General features: G+C 35.2%; 2 protein-coding genes across 7 annotated transcripts; one reads left to right on the top strand and one right to left on the bottom strand.

Moving 5' to 3' along the window:
- Nucleotides 1-1,346: 1,346 nt before the first annotated feature.
- Nucleotides 1,347-16,925, bottom strand: LOC116777485 (CCR4-NOT transcription complex subunit 1). Of its 5 annotated transcripts, none has more exons than XM_061526403.1 (17): nucleotides 16,551-16,924; nucleotides 13,142-13,345; nucleotides 12,759-12,942; nucleotides 10,135-12,652; nucleotides 8,615-10,031; nucleotides 8,135-8,539; nucleotides 7,888-8,064; nucleotides 7,566-7,814; nucleotides 7,184-7,489; nucleotides 6,713-7,090; nucleotides 6,406-6,552; nucleotides 6,078-6,212; nucleotides 4,267-4,695; nucleotides 3,942-4,126; nucleotides 3,554-3,817; nucleotides 3,176-3,306; nucleotides 1,347-3,012 (listed from the first exon to the last, which is right to left on the bottom strand). In XM_061526403.1, the coding sequence occupies exons 1-16, from the start codon at nucleotides 16,650-16,652 to the stop codon at nucleotides 3,234-3,236; spliced, it is 7,173 nt and encodes a 2,390-aa protein (XP_061382387.1). In that variant the 5' UTR covers nucleotides 16,653-16,924; the 3' UTR covers nucleotides 1,347-3,012; nucleotides 3,176-3,233. The 5 variants fall into 5 exon arrangements, with proteins under 5 accessions (XP_061382387.1, XP_061382390.1, XP_061382388.1 ...); XM_061526406.1 differs by having other exon boundaries at nucleotides 3,176-3,303; XM_061526404.1 differs by having other exon boundaries at nucleotides 8,135-8,524.
- Nucleotides 16,926-17,381: 456 nt separating this feature from the next.
- LOC116777404 (uncharacterized) lies at nucleotides 17,382-18,373 on the top strand. Of its 2 annotated transcripts, none has more exons than XM_032670933.2 (2): nucleotides 17,382-17,538; nucleotides 17,999-18,373. In XM_032670933.2, the coding sequence occupies exon 2, from the start codon at nucleotides 18,131-18,133 to the stop codon at nucleotides 18,302-18,304; it is 174 nt and encodes a 57-aa protein (XP_032526824.1). In that variant the 5' UTR covers nucleotides 17,382-17,538; nucleotides 17,999-18,130; the 3' UTR covers nucleotides 18,305-18,373. The 2 variants fall into 2 exon arrangements, with proteins under 2 accessions (XP_032526824.1, XP_061382489.1); XM_061526505.1 differs by having other exon boundaries at nucleotides 17,507-17,652.
- The last annotated feature ends 1,445 nt before the right edge of the window (nucleotides 18,374-19,818 follow it).

Here is a 19,818-nt window from a genome sequence, read left to right as displayed (position 1 = left end):
CTTCCTCTCTTTTAATGATTCCGCGACTGGAATTTATAGAAAGTAAGTGTTATTTATTGTTAATAAAAAGTATAAAAGTGTTATTTGATAATTTTTGAAATATAAAATGTAAATGTAATTTGCATTATTTTTTTAATGTCAACGACTCTCTCTTTTCGTATCATCCATAACAGGATACTAAACAAAATAAAGTTTATTTAAAAAGTAAAAATCAGGCATCAACACGACCTCCAATGTAAATTGTTTCATTTTTACCAATGCGTCAGAACTAAACCGGTTAAAAATTTATAAATAATATTGTGTCCTCTTACTTACTATATCATTATTTCTCAATTCATCTATCACTTACTATAAAACTTACATAACTATCATATTTTAAGCAAACACAAATTTCTTGTTTGTCATTTTGACAATTAATATGGGAGGAATTCTGTGTGCAAAATCATAACTGATAATTGACTGTTTGAATGATCGCTGAATAATATCAAACAAAAGTCATACCGACTAGCTTTAAAATCAACATAAACGGAACTTCATGGTGTTAGGTTTAATCTGTGTTATGTGATGACATAAGATGTGACATTTGACAAAACAAATTGACAATCAAAGAAATCAATTAATTCAACGTATGTTTGTAATACAACTGTATTTATTCAAATTAAAATTCAATTATTCAATTTAAAAATTTACTTTGAAGGAATTCTAGCCTAGGCCTAGACAAATTAACAAAACGGGAAATTTAATTAAAGCTTGAAGGGAATCTTTACACTTCTTTTTTGTTCCGCAACCTTTGTTAGATCGGACGCTCCAATCATTTTTGCCTACATTCTCCAATGAAGCTAAACGCTGACCCCCGCTTTGTGCCATTACAAGGTCTTAATTAACCTGTACGTGTTTTTGGCGTTCTTTTGTTTTATATGGCGACAGAGGCTTCAATATAAATATACTTCTGTACCTACATATTTTTCTTAAACGTGTTTTTGTAATGAGATCTAAGATTTTCGCGAGTATTCATTTAAATGAAACTAGTGTTATTCGGATTTACTACGCGGATTTTATTATTTAATAACTACATAATCCCGACGTTTCCGTTACTTTGCAGCAACCGTGATCACGGGCAGACGAGGTGTTTTGTGTTTTTCTGTCGTGTTATAGCAACCATCACAAAGTTTCATACGTTTAATGTTACAAGTATAAATCATTATATTTCCGGGATTTTGAATCCTTAGGCTTATACAGAAAAACCCTTGAAGAGAAGAATAATGTTTGCAATCAAAGTCCACTAAGTAATAATCTCAGCAGACAACATTGAAATATGAATAAAAGAAAAAAATGAAACGAGAGCATTTGATGAAAAAATACTTTATTACAACACAAATTGTTTAGAAAAAGGAGTATATGGCTTATGATAATTTTTAGAATAAACTTTAACACTAATTCTCCGTAAATAACTTACGCCCAAAGTAACGCCTAAACTTTACAGAGCAATGCGCCACTCTACGGGAATTGGTAACCATGCGTACTCGCGCTCTTAAATTACACGAAATAACTCATTGAAATAACATTTTTTTTTTTCTATAACTATACCATCCTGATTTCACAAACACAGCCAAGCGAACGGACTGTACAAAATTTAATTACAACCACGAGAGCTGCGCGCATTGCCGTTGAAAACTTACATAAACTACTTCATTAATTAATTATTTATCTAATATTATTATTACTTCAATAACTAGTACTATATTACAAGTATCTAGGATAGTTTTCCACACACGAGAAAATACAAGGCGCTTCAATATAGCAACCTCTTTTACGAAAATCAGTCGTAGTCGTATTCGCATCCGTAGCAACAGTACATACTTACTGAAATACAGAAACTACATAGCTCGACTTGTTCGTTTGTGACGCGTCGTATTAAAATGCAGCAATACCGCGTCACAATTCCAAACAGTACGAGATAGGTGATTTTTTCAGTAGTACTCGAACAGTTACGCGAGTGGCTCCACCGATTCATATGAACGCTGAGGATGAACTATATCACTTAGCAGCGCCGAAGTTGAGTTACAATTCAATAAAAGACGCTAAATCATTACAGCATAACAGACACTGCTCTAACATATATCACAATTTCAAATTTACTTCATACAGTTGCACCGCTAAGTTATCCATAGGGTCACAGGAGTTCTGTTATATATATTTATATATATATAAAACATCGAAATCTTTAAACACAGAACCGTCACGGACAAAGGACATTAAATTCCTACATGACGAATCAGACAAATCTTCAACATCTTATACTATTACAAGGGAATTAATTATAAACTATTTTACAATATAAATTTCTATAATTTTACTCATCCTATTGTAACGTCGTTAGACTGTTCGGTGTTACAACACCGTGCCATTAATATGTATACAATAAACGGGTATTGCTTGTGCTATATATTTTAAGTTAATATCGGTTTACATTTAAGAATAAAAAAAAATATATAATAATAATGAAATCACCATAACAATTTGATGATATCGCTACTAAATTACATAAACTTCAGTACATATTAAATTCTATTATAGACGATGAATACAAACGAATTGACAAACGCGCCGTACAGGCCGGGCCGCGGAACAATAAAATTTCAACAACACTCAAACATATCACCATGTGATTCATAAGGACATACAATCAACTTACATCTAGACGGTACCGAATGGAATAATGCTATATATAAAGTCTTATGTACATTAATAGCTGATAAATGTAATACACTATTGTCATTGTGTGTGTGTGTGTCCGTTTATTGAGCAATTTGTTCTATAACACTCACTATCACAACACTATCCCGTTAACGGTTTTATAGTAGCGCTGTATATCAGTCTGTGGGTGTATTTACTTCTTGAAAAGCATATTCCATTGTTTGACCGGCTGTGACGTTGAGGGCTGTTGCGGCGGCTGTTGCTGTTGCTGTTGCTGCTGCATTGACGCAAGACTCTGTTGCGCCATCTGGAAGCCTGGGATTACAAAGTGTTAGTAGTCATCATGTTCATATACATATTATATAGTAAATTGAACACAATAAACCTCCCGTACTTTACCTATAATAGTATTTACCTCTGCAATCACAAGTACACGTTAGTTATAATATAAAGTATGTATGTATGTCTGTACACTAACCTGCCTGAACAATTCCTGAGAACTGTTGTCGACGGACAGACTCCCATAGGGCGCGGCGCTACTCGGTCATATCCCTTTCCCCCCCAGCCTTGTCCGCGATGCACGAGCGGGCGACCGACGCGAACAACCTGCTTAGAGCACCGGTGCTTGTAGAGTTTTTGGTTTGATTTATGTTTCATAAAAAATTATCTAATACTAAGAAAAACTGACGTTTATATTCATATATAGTCATAGATATATTACACATTTGTCAGTAACAGTATAAACGAACATTTAAAATCATTCTAAGCCCACATTCAGGACTTACCATGAGTCGTCAGTAAGCTTTTGGAAGAGAAAAAATGCAATTAATTAAAAAATATTAATATAGCAACTTACTTTTCGATCTCGGGCGCGCAATGTACGAATTCGTGTGTCCAGAACTTATATATAGGATTTTTGATGAGTTCGATGAATGTGATGAGGAGCCCCCAGGGGTGTGGTCGGTTTACTATCAACCTTTCTAGGAGCATCCTCGTTATCTGTTCCTGAACAGCCTCCGTGTTAGCCTCGGCGAACAGATACAGCAGGCAGCAACTGAAGTAGTGCGTGTGACTGTTCGGATAACGGAGCTGATTCGCGATAGCGTTCAAGAATAGATACCTGTAAGACATTTTTATGTAATAATGTACTCTGACGGAAATCTCTATTAATCGATAAGTTATCCTTCGTGCATCACTATTCAGTATATAATTAACTATTAACAGCTGATTAATAAGTCACTCACCGGCCCTCATAGTCAAAGTCTACGGTGAAATTCTGGAATATATCCATGTGAGCTGAATGTGCTATCGTCGACATGTTCGGCGTCTGCCCTTTGGCACGGATGTAAGCGATCGCCTGCGTCCCGACGTAAAGCACCACCGCGTTCATCAGCTGGCTGTTGTACCTGCGACCTGGCTCGTTCACCACCTGTTACATCACCAACATAGTCACATACATGCCCATTCACGATGAAGCAATGCCGTCGGAAGCATCAAACTCATGCGATTATATATGTATATACGTTTTACCACGTCACCTCTGTGATCACAAGACAACGTTAGATTCACCTGCATGTTACTGCGCAGTTCCGATAGGAATGTAACCGGAGCCCTGGCCTTGATATACGCGTCCAGATCCTTTTTGAACTGCGACGCCGGTATTATATTGGCGTAGTTGATAACGGCACGCGGTGGTAGAGTGATCTCGGCCAACAGATCCACCTTCAAGTTGGGTGTGAATGGATCCGGCAGACGCATGTTCCTCGGGAACGCGGACAGAATGAGATTCCTCATCTGTATGCAATTCGGTGGGATCTCATCGCAAAAGCCATAGTGATAGTCACACAAAAACTCGGGAAAGTCGTGGAGCAATACTAGCAACACTTTAAGTGTTCCCTTGTACAGCATCATGACTGGCGTCGCCAGCTCCGTGTTACGTAAGAACGGATCGAGGAACTTGAAAAGGTCGATAAGCAGCGTCGAATACATCCCCCAACCCTGAGGACATTCAACGTTTAGTATATAACGTAAAATAAACAAAATATATATATATATATGTAAATATATATATATATATATATCTCAAACAAGCGATGATCAAGCAATGGTATCAAAAGCGAATAACGAACTGTAAACACATACGAGCTTAAATGAAAAAATTTATATACCAATACTTCCATGATAGACTTGAACAAAAGGAAAAGAATTCATAAGATATGCAGTGATATTATCAACACAATGCAAATTTATTTACAAATAACATATATGTATATTCGAGTCTGTTCACACACTCGTTACAATCACCAGAGTGGTGCGCCATAGATTTATGTCCATCATGGAACTTTAATATAACAGTCAACAACATATCGGTAACCGATCTGGCAAGTGGAAGAATATCATGAGATCGGTTGCCGAAATGTATAACAGCGTCCAACAAAAAATTTATACAACTCCGAGGGTTATCTGCAAGGGATATGCGTGTGGGCCTCACAAGTGATCGTGACGTATACAGAATGTGAACAGACAATCTTTATAAGCTGATAAATCGTGTAATTTACATGATTGGCTAAAATGATTGATGTACTTCGTCAGTGAATACATTAAACCTGAATTTTCATATAAATTATAGTTTAATTGAATACTCAGGTTATCGAAAATTCAAAGTCTAGCGTATGACACATAATCTGGACTTTAGATGGTTAACGCTTTTGTAATAAAGCCTTATTATTTAGATTAATATATATATCTAGACCTTTACATTTCATACTATACAATGCTATCTGGTGTATGCAAATAAAATATGCTTATAACCAGCAAATCCTATAAATGATAATAATACGCTAAAGCCAGGCGGCCCTTTGGTAAATAAACAATTATTGGGCAAGATGTACATTTTCTATACAAGATATTTCTGATATTCATAGTCATGTCACCTAGCATCAGGTTACATTTCGCGATATGTCATTTAGAAAAGTGTATACGACTATGTTATATTAAGAGCATTTTCATGCCTAAGGCTTCAAAATTTAAATCCTCGTTTACACAGCCAACTTAATGGATATACGTACAGAAAAATATACGACTAAAGTATTCAGTAAGCCTATTCTTTCGTATAATTTATATTATATAATCGAAGCTGCACGAGGCATGTCCAAAAATATTATCTCCTTCCAATGAAAATAGTAAAATTGTATGCAATTTATAACACAGGTTACACAAGATCCTATAATTGTACTGAAAATTTTTTCTCATAAGTAACCTTCAGCTAATGCCAGAATCAGAATCTTCTGTCCAGACTATGTCAATACCTAATGTCCATATGTAATGAAGGTTTTGTATGTATTCTTATGTATAACGTTATATATTTATTTGATAGCTACCTTCTGTTGCGGCGTCACAGCCAGAACACGATTCACGAATGCTCGGTGGGCGACTATTTCAAGCCACGCGTAACAAAACCCTGGAGCTACACTCGGGCGTATGATGCGGAGGGTGTGGCAGAATGCTGTTAGAACCTACGAAAATATCATCTTCTGTTGGAAACTACATAATAAAATTATCACGCACTTAGAAGCTTTTGCTAACTGATGATATTATCAGCACTATTTTTATTTAAAACTTATTTTTGAGACGATATTCAAATAAACACCGGTGAGCGTATAATAATATAGCTGTCATATGATAGTACTGTAATTTTTAATGACAAACCTGGTAGTTCATAGATTCAAGGACGGGTTCGGCCATGTTCATGTCTAGGAACAGTATCAGCAGGAGACGGTGGTACGGCAGCTGCTGGAAATTCGAGCCGTGCTCCTCGTGGTCTTGCAGCAGACAGCCCGCGATTATACCCAGGATCTGTATTGGTGTAACCATTATGCACACCGTACTGGTAAAAATATCTCTACCACGTTGTCATATTATATATAAGTAAATTTTTAATATGACAAATAACAAATATGGCATTAAATGATAAAATTTCTTTTGACAGCTAAATCATTAGTTACATGCAACGAACCTTGTTCAATAAGTTCAATTTCGGTGTTGGATTTCCTCCGTCAGCCGTATTCTTAATCAGCAGCGACACAAGCTTGATGAATGAGTCGCACATAGCGTAATACTTGTCCCTCTTCGGCGGCACGGGGGGAGGATTCATCCTGTCCTCGTTCAACAGCTGGTATACATTCTCGACGCACATCTGAGTGGCTATGCGGAAGAAACGTGTGATCATGTCATCAGATTTCAGTATGCCATTCATGTTCATCCTGTGCACGTATATATTGAAGTTCTGTCCGATCTCTATTTCAGTGAGTGGACTGAGGAGCACGTTCCTCCATTCGCGGAGCAGATTTTCCGTCTTCTCTTGGAGACCGGGTGGATCCTCGTAGTCGCGGGCCTGTTGTGAAGAACAATTGATAATTTAATATTCTTTATATTCTCATCGACTCCTAGATAGTTATTATAAATTGTGGCAAATGATATGACTTACCCGCACTTGCAAAATGCCATTGTGAATGTGAGCGGTGGGTCCAAGAGGTGAACGTTCACCAAGATATGTGCTCGGGTCCTGGTTGATGCGGATAGTTTCAATCAATGTGGCAAGACCCTCTGGCGGCGGCTGCCGCGAGTGTGACATCATCCTAACGAGGGTGTCAGTAGTGTGATAGAGGTCTGATTCCGTTGCGTACACGTTGTTCCTGTCATCCACAAGGTATAACTGAACCACTTGCATCGCGAAAGCCACGGCGACGTAGTTGTTGCCGTTGTCCATCAAATGTGCCAACGCAAGATCGTACTGAAATTAATTTTATATTTATTAATTATTTAAAACAATTAAAAGCATAAAGTATAATATTAATTATAATATTAACCTGTGGCATGTTGATCAGGTGGTTCCTTACGAGACAGTCGATAGCTTCCAGGTTGTATCTCAGTTCATCCCTACATTCGGATACGCAGTATGTGATCTGTTTAGTTGTCCACGCGTGGCCGTACACCCTCGCGTCTTCTAACAGCTTTAGTACTCGCAGGTGGATATCACGATAACGGGTCATCATTTCAGCGTGTTCTGGGTTCGTGCCCGGCTGTACAATGTGACCATCTAGGAGACCCTCAACAGCCTGAAAACGAATGCATCATTCAAATACCGAGGCTCTACTTAAAATACATATAAAATCACATGACGGGACTCACTCGCTGTAGGAGAGTGTAGCCCGAAACGATATCACGATTCCGTCTGGCGATGATGAGGCATTCGAGTAAGGTATGCATGTTTGTCGCTTGCACCGCGAACGAGGGAACAGACAGGGCGTTGCTGAGGAACAACTCCGCAGCTGATATCAGTGTACCCATCTCATCCGTTCCATATACCTGGATATTGAATTATTTTAATAAACTACCCCATACAGACAGACTATACAGCTGTTGTATATATATCTACCTGTTGCGGATTCATTACTTGATTAAACGTCATCTGTGGTACTTGTTCTTGGGCGGACGGTTTCGGTATGAACATTCCAGCGTCTCTCACAGGCATGAATCCTGGAATGTTGCACGCGAACTCCTCGTAGACAGAGATCTGCAAGTCCGTTGGACCTCCGACGCGTAGGCGGACTCGTTCCGGTATCCTCTCTGTCTGATACGTCAAGACAATGGGATCGTAGTATCTCCTGCCCTCTTGCCGAGCAATTTTACGCATTTCGTAATCGTTCATCAGTCGTTTGTCGAGTTCCGGGAGCGCCTTCTCAACGGCTGTCTTCTGGATGAAAGCACAAGCAAGTTCCATGTTCTCAGTAGCAAGCACCGCTGCGGCACTCTCTATGATATCCTTCTGCAAAGTGTTAAACTAAGTTAAAAGTATAAAGATACACAATACCTAAAGTGTACAGTTTTAAGGGCGTATATTCAAGAAACAAGTTACCTGTTGCGGCGTGGTCGGTATCAAAGCCGTGATGAACGCCGCCTTAAGGTTTGTGCTAATGGTGCTGATGATCTGCTCCCGACAGGTTATCATAGCCATACCGGCCGTTAAATTCCTCATCATGTGATGAGCGCAAGTGCGCATACGTACTTCGTCGGGGTCGAAGGAGAAGTCTTTCCTTATTATCTGCTCACAAGTCGTCAGAGCGTACTTGATGGACCTATCGACGACTGGATGTATCCATTCTTGAATCGACCTTTCTATAGCAGGTTTCACAAATTGTTTCAAGTGTGGGTAGTTTTGGAACAGAATGATATGCGGATTGAAACATATTTTCTGTCCGAAGGCCGAGGTGGATGAGACGTTGACGTCGAGGTAGTTGAACCGTGGCTCTGGCAAACCTAGGACGCCCATGAGGTTTGGATCATTGGCGACCAGCCCAGCGGTGGGCGTGGGCGCGGCAGCTGACATATCTTCGACGGGTATCATCTGAGGCTGTGGTGGCATCAATTGTATTTGTGGTGCCGGAACTAATGTCTGATTCACTGGCATCACGTTGGGGGTTTCTTTGACCGGTTTCGGTTGTGAGAGCTGGAACTCTATCGTCCTCACTTTCTCTGGGTCCTTCAGGTACAGAGATGGCTTAAGATCGGCTATGTCTAAACTCAAGTTTTTACAAAGCACTTCTATTTCAAACTTCAGATTTAATTTTAAGTCTGGTTCTTGATGTAATTCAGCCAATACGTTCATTAGGGCCATTGTCCAAGGGTTCGGCGGTTTAAATACGACGTTCTTGGCGCAGGATTCCAAGACCTTCGCAACAAACGGCACGACATATAACAGCTCCTGCTGGCCTTTGTGATAAGCTTCAAGTAAGAGTGCTTTGAGGTCGAGGTCGATGTAGAGGATCGGTTGATTGCGAGCTAAGGTGAGCATGCCTAACCAATGGCCGAGGTTTTTGAGTAACGATCGATCAGAAAAGTTAGCTATGCCTTTATCAGATCGCAACAATACTCTGATGTTCCGATAAGTTTCTTTAGTAACTAACCTGTTTATTTCACGAATTTTTAGGACGTCTAGGAAATTTGAGTACAGAGCGTGGAAATTTAGTTCTATGGACGCTCTTTTCATCACTAGGTACTGTGATAGCCATGGGAAATATTCTTCTGTTATAATTTCTTTTAACTCTTCACATTTGGGTTGTAAGTTCAATTGACTAAGATTATTGAATATGAAAGCAGTTTTATCTTGAATAGCCTCTGGTGGTGCGTTTATCTTCTCTTCCCTGTCGGTAGCAGTCAGTAGTGTATCAATGTTGGTGGCGTTGGCTATTGACGGCCGACTTCCTATACCGCCCGCAATACAATTTGACACTTTCGAGATGACAGAGATGGCACTGGGAGCGCAAATTACTGCCCTGTAAATTAATAAAAATATATTTATTTATTTTTTATTATTAAGTATCACAATGTTCTAATAAAAATATTAGATAATCATGAAGGTTAATTATGTTCATTTACCTGTAAGGTGCTGAAACTGTTATAACGGCGGTCTGATTCAAGATGGCGGTTAGACTCGTAGGTAAAACTGCCCCCTGTGGTTTAGTGGGCGGCTCTTGGCTCTGGAGACCGTACTCAATGTATTCGATTAAGTGTGGAGGGAATTCATTAAAATGCGGTATGGCTCTTACGTGTTCGCAATATTTATGGTAATCTTTTAATCGCGACTTAAATCTATCTAAAGCCGCTATGCCAAAGTAATACATTTTAGAGCCCTCCGGCTTTCGTAAAGCATCTAGGACGAATCTTAGAGCCAGCCCTAGTGACACATAACTAGGAACTAATCCCTTCTCAATGATACCACCGAATAACTGCGCTGTAATATGCAACTCTTTATCGGGGTATTGTGGGAAAAATTTATACTCTTCGAATAGGTTCCGGAGCATACAAGAGAACACATCACGTTCCCTTTTGTTGGGCGAATCTTGGAATTTCTTAAGCATTTCTAGTACCTCATCTATTGATAATGTAGGATGAGGAGGATGATTGTAAATCCTTTGAAAATAACCATTGGCTTCGTCTTCTATTTCTTTGGACACATTGTGAATCATTTCTGGTAAATGTATAGGATCTGGCAATCGTGGCTTGTCCATAGGTGTTGGAGGCATTCGGGCTAATGCTCCCATATTTGCCACATTGGCAACATGTTGCTGCATGGGCATCATAGCAAAGGGACTATTAGGTCCAGCTCCTAGGAGACGAGATGGTGATCCTGGAGCTGCGACTAATGGTCCGAGAGTACCTGGCATTGCAAAAGCTGTATTTGCCGGTGCTCCCAATGTCATATTGGCGACATTCGGTGCTAAATTTGCAATAGCGTCAACATGGGGAGTAAAAAGCTGAGGGCCCAGGCCAGCAGGATTGAATGGAGTTTCTAAAATCCGTGTATGAGGTCTTGCAATACCGGGTATACCCGGTCTAGCTTTAGTAAGAATTAAGGCTTGACAGCTAGCCATTAAGTTGTATATCGCCTCCTGTAATTCTTGCTGAACATTGGGGATACACAACTGTAGACAGGCCAACATTGTGCCCACAGTCTCCGGCGGTAACTGTGCCGCTTTGGGCAATTGGTCTTCCGGTATTTTCCCAATTATTTGGGGACATCTTCGTTGAAGAAATTTAACCATGGCTGTAACAAATGTCTCTCCATGATCACGTATTTTGTCTGTTAGCCACTTGTCAAGTTTGAGGTACTCTCTACGCGATGCTAGGCAAGCTAGATCGATTATAAATGGAAAAGATTGGACGTTCAACAATAAGGATAGAGCCTTAAGGTCCTGCGCAACGTCCAATATTCTTGATAGCTTCGACTGATCACATTCTCCTCGTATATACCAATCTGCCATTGCATGCATGATTATGGGCTTGATATTGGGATTTTGTGAATGCCATGCATGTTGTAAAACTATGCCCGAGTTTGGATGGTTGCCCAAAAATATAGGAATGAGTGTTGTTAATAATTCTTGTCTAAACACCGTTATAGGTGGACTAATTTGTAACAACGCCAACAATAGTATGTCAGGACAGTGCTGTAGTGGATATTTAAATAGCTCGTGTACTTGCAGATAATAGCCGCGTTCTGAAGCATATAATAATAGCTCTACCAAATATAGACATCGCCAAGTAGATACTTCTTTGTTATCTGTTTCCGGTGGCGATTTCAGCAGATCTATCGATACTGGATGGAAAGGATGATCGGCAAAGCTGAATATATCCGGATGTTTGAGTATGTTCGTTAATAAACTCATTTGACCTTCCAAATTCGCCCAACGACGACAAAGGTATTCAACGGGGAATATATTTGCAGGATATCCAGCGCTCTGGAGACCTAGGCGCAAAATAGTAAATAGTAGGCTCAAACCCTGTCTATCGGGAACAATGAATTCTGGATGATCTAATTGTAGAATGACTTCTTTCCAATTTAAATTTGAAGCAAGTTCTTTGAGTGTCTGGACAAATACCTCTGGGTTCCACGTTTCTCCGACGTGCCCATGGGCCATGGCCTCCTTTTTAGCCTCATGATTCATCCAGAAATTCCCTGGAGTTTGGACATGTGGAGCTTCTTGTATAGTTGCATGATACTTGATCATAGTAGATATGATTCTGGCAACGTCAATTGCTGTGGGCTCCCTGGCACCAAAATTGACCATATTATTTTTACAGTCTTCGACGGAAGCCGTGAAGGCATAGCCGATGTCTCGAATGATTTCCGCTAAAGTATTATCCATCATTGCTGCTGTCATATCATCAGACGTTGTCATCTCCTCCAAAGGAGTTTGTGTGTCGTCGGGGTACAGCAGGGGCGCAAGTACAATAGGAACAACCTCGCGGGGAAAGTCTATACGCAGACGTTTCAAAAACAAATCCTTCGTGACGGCTGCAAGCCGGAAGTTCTCGTAGGCGAGACTGGTTAGAAGAGTTTGCAAAACTTCAGGGCTGCATTCCTGAAGTCCCGCTCTCTCAACTTGATGACCACGCTCTGCACAGAAAAAAAATATATTAGAATAACAATAACATAAACAATGAGTTTAAGGAAAACACGAGATTTTAAGATTAGCAAAACGGCCCGGAAGCGTTTATTATACCTGCGTCAAGATAACACTGGACAAAGTCCAAAAATCTTTTCTTTAAATGCTGTTTGGCAAGAGAAACAATGTCAGGTTTCGAAGAATTTCTTCTCAGCACCAATGTGAAGGCAACATCTTGGGCTGTCGTAAATTTCAGCAACCTTGCTAGTCGACTAAGTAGTGAATTCGTTGGTTTTAAAACCTGCGAAAGAAAAATCCTCTCTTTTCTTACATAACTAGCCATTCAAACCTGACAGTTGAATGACTAACACGAACACATCGCAAAATAAATATAATGCTTACATAAAAATAAAAAGCATTTGCTTCTACCGTTTATTTTTAGGACAGCACACACAAAAAATAAAACAATCAATAACAAAACTGTTATATAATGCATTTACCTTTTGCAGTGAGCGTGTGGGTTGATCAACAGCTTGGCAGATCACCGTAGACTTTGCGGGGTGGTTGAGTAGACAGGCCAAGTGCTGGGCGAGGAGTGACGCATGCACGCTGGATGCCGTACGCTCGTCCCACGTTTTAGCCGCCTCACTGAGCAGACACCTCAGCAGTTGATTCTCTGCTTCCAAGCCATAGAGACTGACAATCTGAACCCAATGTAACATACATTTAAAACAAAAACATAACATAAAAAGCCTTGCAATTAATAAGCTGCAATCACAAATAAAAAATTTTGCTTCTAATGCATAAACTCATTATAATAAAAAAGGACTAGACATAAAAAAAAAAGAATAATAATAATAATAAATAGTAACTACTAGTCCTAGTGCACCGTGTCCAACTCTTATAGATACATCAAGCTTTTTAGATAGGCGTTCTATTTTAATTTCATACTTATAGTTCAAAAACAGCAAAACAATTAAAACATGCAATGTATAATGACCACTTTATTTGACACTTAACCTTAATGTCAGTAGCAATATGTTGTAGAGAGATAATAAAAATATTTATCAAACGCAACCTAAACAATGTTGTTATTGTAAAATTCAAGATGCTATTACACTTGAATAAATTGAACTCTTATAAATATCAAGAAAAGGTTCTAAAAATAAAATTATTCCCTAAACTGATCCTTCCAAATGATTGAGAAATTATATCGGTAGCTTAAGCATTGGGAAGACAAACATAATTTTGGTTTTAATTACAAACAAAAAGTAATTGAGAACAATGAAATAAATTGATAGCCGCTATAAAGATGTGTCCTGTCATTAAATTCAAATAGCATATGATATATAAAGAATAATATAATAGAATAAACCTAAATCAATGAACAAATGTATTAGAGTGATGCATAAAGACATGCAAGAGGTTTCTTAACTCAACTTATATCTATACAAATTAAACTCAATGTCAGTCAGCTAGCAATTATAAAAAAAAAATCCTTTTCGCATGATTTTTTTGTTCCTCAAAATGGACTACTTTTTTTAATAATATCCCTCGTTATTAGTTCTCGGCACCTCCAAGTGTATTTAAATATTTTTTTAATTTTTCTTTAAGTAAAGATTTTTAAGCTTAAAGAGTTGAAACCTCTATAATCATTATAATTTTTATATATTCATATATATTCAAAGTTTAATGTTTAATGCTCTAAGTGTTCCATTTTATCAATTAAATAATTTTTTGGAACCCTATAATGTATGTTTATAGAAACATTATTCCTACAAATTCATATAAATAATTCAAAAAATACAAAATGTCAAAGTCATCAAACATATGCGATAAAAAAAAAAATTGATATATTATAAATATCTATGAGTTAAATTAACATGTCTCTTGTAGTCAAAGAAAATATTTAAAACACTGTTATATACTTGATTATTATGCTAATAAGTCATAAGGATTGTACAAATTTGTATGAATGCAATAGATATCACAATAGAAGATTATGATTAAAAATTTAAATAAAAAAGCACAGGCAATGTTTACAAAACATATAAAATTTGATAAAATTCAATAAACATTGTTTATATGATTATTAGAGCCATATTATGATAAGAATAAACAATATCTTTAAATCTAAAACAAATTATCATGGCAAAGCTGTTTCTATGAGATTTCAATTTAAGTATAGACACATATATAAATTATATTATATCTCTTGCATGTTAACTTTAAATCTCTTGCATATTAATTGCACGTTAACTGCCTAGCAACTTGAATCTATTTTAAGCCATAAATTTTTCTTAATCATGACAAAAAAATAATTAAATTGATTCGCTGAGCTTTCTAATTAAAAACATATTTCGCTTTGCTTTTGATATGAAGGACACAGTACACGGACAGAGCTTATAAACTATGTGCAAAATATTACACCTAAATAAAAACAAACTACAAACTACAATCTACAAAATTGTGCTAAAATATTTATTATTAAACTACACACCTCTAACACATTCAAATAGTGAAGTTTTAATGCAAATGAATCAATGCATTAGATGCAATGGGCTGAATGGACATTTAAGATAGTTGCATCTATATATGGATAATAAATTAGGAACATATGAAAAAAAGGAGGAATTATTACAATAGCAACACTGGGATTTAATTTCCAATCCAAAATATAAAAAAAAAAAAATTATTACGGTGCATGCAGATTGCTTAAAAAAATATAATGCCAACATAACAAGAACCAGAACAATGTATTCCACATGGGTGTAATAAAATTTTGTTAAAACTGTAATTATAAAGAAAATTAGTATATCATGATGGTTATATTAACTAAACATTTAAACATATGTAACTATCATGAATGATGAGTGCATAAAATGGTTCAATTATCTGCACATATATTTAAAATGATGAAACTCACGCTTATGACTTCTTTAACAAAGGCTGGCATTCAAAAATATCAAATATATGAGAAAAATTAAAATATTCTTACATACAATATTCTGTAACACATTTTAATTCATTAAACATACCCACACACACACATTTCACCAAACCTCTCAACAATATTAGGTTTTTCAACATTTTTTAAATAAATATTAACAAAAGAAATGTTATTAGATAGAAAATCTCAGTAAATTGAAATGATATGATATTTTGGGTAAAATAAGAAAGAGAAAGAGAAATGAGAAAGAGAAAAGAGAAAGAGAAATATCAGAAATAAAACATTTTTTTGTTAGTAACAATACACAGAGAATAATATGTTACACACATATGATCTTAATATCGAAATAAGACGGTATATATGTAACACAATTTACACATAATCACTTTGCAATTTTTACACTTAAAAATCAACCAATCATGTACTGCAAGGGCATAATGACAATACTTTTTATAACCTACAAAAAGTTATTACAGTGTAAGTCCGTTAAAGTTAAAATCTAACAAATTGATGCATTATTGCTGTATTTCATTATCGTCACCGTAACTAATTCAACCGAGACAAACAATAGTTTTGGATTTTTTTTTTTTTAAATCTGTTATATCGGTGATCTGTATGAAATCACACGTAATAATATTTTCTTTTACCGATATTGTGATTATTTTAATTAGGTTTTTATAACAGAATCAGAAATAAAAGATATTACTATTGAACCACTTTACACCATTGTAACTTATAACCAACCATACGTCATAATGTATATAACGATCTAATTCATACATTGTAAGTTGACTATTTGGCAAGAGAGCAAGGTGCAATAATGCATATGCGAGTATAAAAGCAATCCACGATAGTTATATAAAATTTAAGTCCTATTACCAAATCAGCTCGTGACTATTCGCAGTCCACAATATGGCGACAATTGAAAACAAAGACAAATTTAAAACGAATTTTCTCACCTGGGACAACTCTTGACTTGTCTGTTTAAAGTTCTTCTTATTTAAATTTACAACAAGATAATTTATTTGTGATAAACTAAACGTTAGAGGGTCCAGGTTCATAGTTCCATTAATGCGAAACCGAAAGCTTCAAACACGTTTGAAGCTTTCTCGATTTTTGACGAATTACTACAGTAAACGTGTGTTCTTTTACAGTTTTTTTGCGAAATAATAACAAGCCTAAGGTCAACATCACCAATACTATATTTCACTTCAAATTTAACATAATTTTAACACTTCACTGCAATTATTCATTAGTCGACAAAACCTGCAGACGATGACGAAGGCAATCGTCAATCGCTTCGTTGACTCGTTCGGCAGCGCTCCTATTCGTATATTCACATTATCATTCTACTTTGGTATTATAGTACCAACGTATAGAAAATAAAAAATGTTGCGAGTACTATTAAAAGAACTTGTTACAATTTTAATAATTTTAAAATATAAATATTCAAATTAATACAAGTAATATTAAGGAAATATATATTAGAATTTTCTGTTTTAGTAATACAAAAGGCTATTTAACAGTCTAGGTTAACAGAACATCAGATGTTACAGTTCAAATATATATTTATTTTAATATTTCTTAAGGATATGAACATTATTACAAATTAGATTTTTTTACATTTGAATAATTAAGTTGATAATTAATTGACTATGACTATTAAAGCACATGAGGTTAAAAAAACAAAGCATTAATTTTCAAACTTGTACTAGAAAGAGTTGTAATTAACTAGAAGTCGTAATCGCAAAAATGCTTTTGTAACCGATATAATTTAATTTTTATAAATTATGCAATTTCAATTGGTAACAAATTCAAGCCTATATATTAAAATTATCTATTAACTATATTTCATTGGTAGTCCTGTATATTGTCGATGATCTTTTGACAGTTGTCATCTTTCTATTGCAAAGGTAATAATTTCGAAGACGCCATTGTTACCTATAGGTTAGTTTTAATAATATCGCCATAATTAAAATGTCTATTCTTGTAAACGTTTTTTTGGTTCTCTAATTAACTTAACTATTTTGTTATTTTTCAAATTTATAATTGGATAGTACGGTCAGTAAACATAAAAAATATCGAAATTAACAAAGTAGTTAAATCCTTGAAAAACATTTTTTTTTATATATATATACTATCTTACTAAAAAGAAAACCTTGTTCACATTTAATTTTAAGTGTCCATTCCATTATCATTTTTACTAAGTATAAGAATATTTGAATTTCATTTCTGTTATATAATACAAAGATATTTCATTATAAGTCCTATCTTTGATTGTTAAATTAATTAACCATAATATATTTATTGTTCTAACGACGTTTTATACATATACGCTTTTCATTAAAATGTATATACTTCTTTATTTATAAAGCATTTAATTATTATACTTTCATTGTCATTCCAGTTTATATGGCTATTGGACGGTTCCTTCGCAGGAACCTTGTGAGCATAGCATTCCCCACTGTTAGTTTTTCATTAATTTTCCTGGACTGGAATTACACTAGGAAGTGGAAAGCTGAACAGTTAAAGAAATAAAATGGCTATATTTGGCATAACTACACGGTACCTCTGGATCAGTGTTCCCCTAACTGGATTCTTTATTGGGAAGTATCTTGACGATCAGGAAACTCTTAGAATGACAAACTTCAGAGATAAATCTGCATTGTATGGTGGTAGACTGAAGGAGGGTGATCCACCATCATGGCCTTGAATTATATTTTGTTTTATAATACAATGTAGTAGACTAATGTTGTTTCAATAAATTATTCAAATTCTAGTAGTTTCATTCTTTAATATTTTTTTAATTTAATTTTAATATATAATAGTTTAATTTGTCAAAAAAAAAAACATTTCTATGTTATGGCCGATAACAAAGAAATATTAATAGAGAAATATTAACAGATTGATTTCCAAGCAGCATCACTTCACTCTTGACAAAAAAAGAGGTTTTATCAAAAATATACTGTAATCTTGCTTGTGAAATGATAGTAGTAAATAAAAATGTATTATCAATATTCCTACTATTTCTTAGTTACACCTGTTGTGTGCATTGTTCACTGTAAAACATAAATATTTTTTACTAAATAGTATATATTTTACTTCAACAATATAATTATGTGTATAAAAATACAATTACCCATAATATTTACATAATCCCATCCTACTTGTTTTAAAGTACACTTAGAAAAATTAAGAGATATGTATTTTGTTACACAAAGAACCATTGCAAAATGAAAGTATTAATATATTATCCAAATTCCAAGGCTACATATAAAAATACTATAGAATTATTTGTTACACAATAATATGAAATGTCTCCAACGTAACAGAATCGTTTTATGGGGGAATAGAAAAGTAGGTTTAGTAATTTCAATAAATATTCCCAATGAATAATATCTACTAAAATTAACAGATATGAGATAACTATATAATATAAAATTTTTTGTCCCAATAAAGGAGATGATATTAGGTCAAAAAAATAGTTTTAAAAGAAAAGTTGAGATGATATATTCAAAAAATGTCGAGATGTCTCGACATTTTATACAGATGTCTTTTAACAACTATTTATTTCAGATTGATTTCGAAATACATATAGTGTAATAATAATTGACGCTGGTCACTGTTCGCCATAGATGGCCAAGATGATATAAAAAAATCTCATGCTAAGTTATTTACTTATATTTTTAAATTTATTTAATTTTCTGTGCTCTCAAGCTATTATCTATTGCTGAGACTGCATCCATTTATATGATATACACAATTCATTCAGGGTTATATTATACAAAAATAGGAACTCCCATATTTTTATAGTCTATATCCATTATGAAAGTCGCGACATTTTTTTAAAACTAGGTAAATACTTATGAATTATGCAATGAATTACTAAATTAATATATTCTTCTTTTAGAATAAATAATATATCTCTTACAAGTGTATGATGCTCAGTTTAATTTAAAAAAAATAATTGTTATAATGTTAAACAAAATAATCAAAGGTATATAAAAATAAATAAAAGATCTGGAAGCAAAATATAATAATATTCAAAAGAATACCAACACAAAATAACTATAATGAACATAATAAAAATATAAAATAAATCTTATTTATTGTATTTTGCGGACATCAAATAGTTATTTTTAATATTAAAATGAATAATGTGATTAGTCGTTAAACAAAACAAATACATGAAGTATGTGTATAACTTTTGGCTGTATGACTAACGAC

The sequence above is a fragment of the Danaus plexippus genome, chromosome Z, assembly GCF_018135715.1.
Source record: "Danaus plexippus chromosome Z, MEX_DaPlex, whole genome shotgun sequence".
Lineage (NCBI taxonomy): Eukaryota > Metazoa > Arthropoda > Insecta > Lepidoptera > Nymphalidae > Danaus > Danaus plexippus.
Note: the sequence above shows the minus strand (reverse complement) of the source record. Positions and strands in the feature narration are given on the sequence as shown.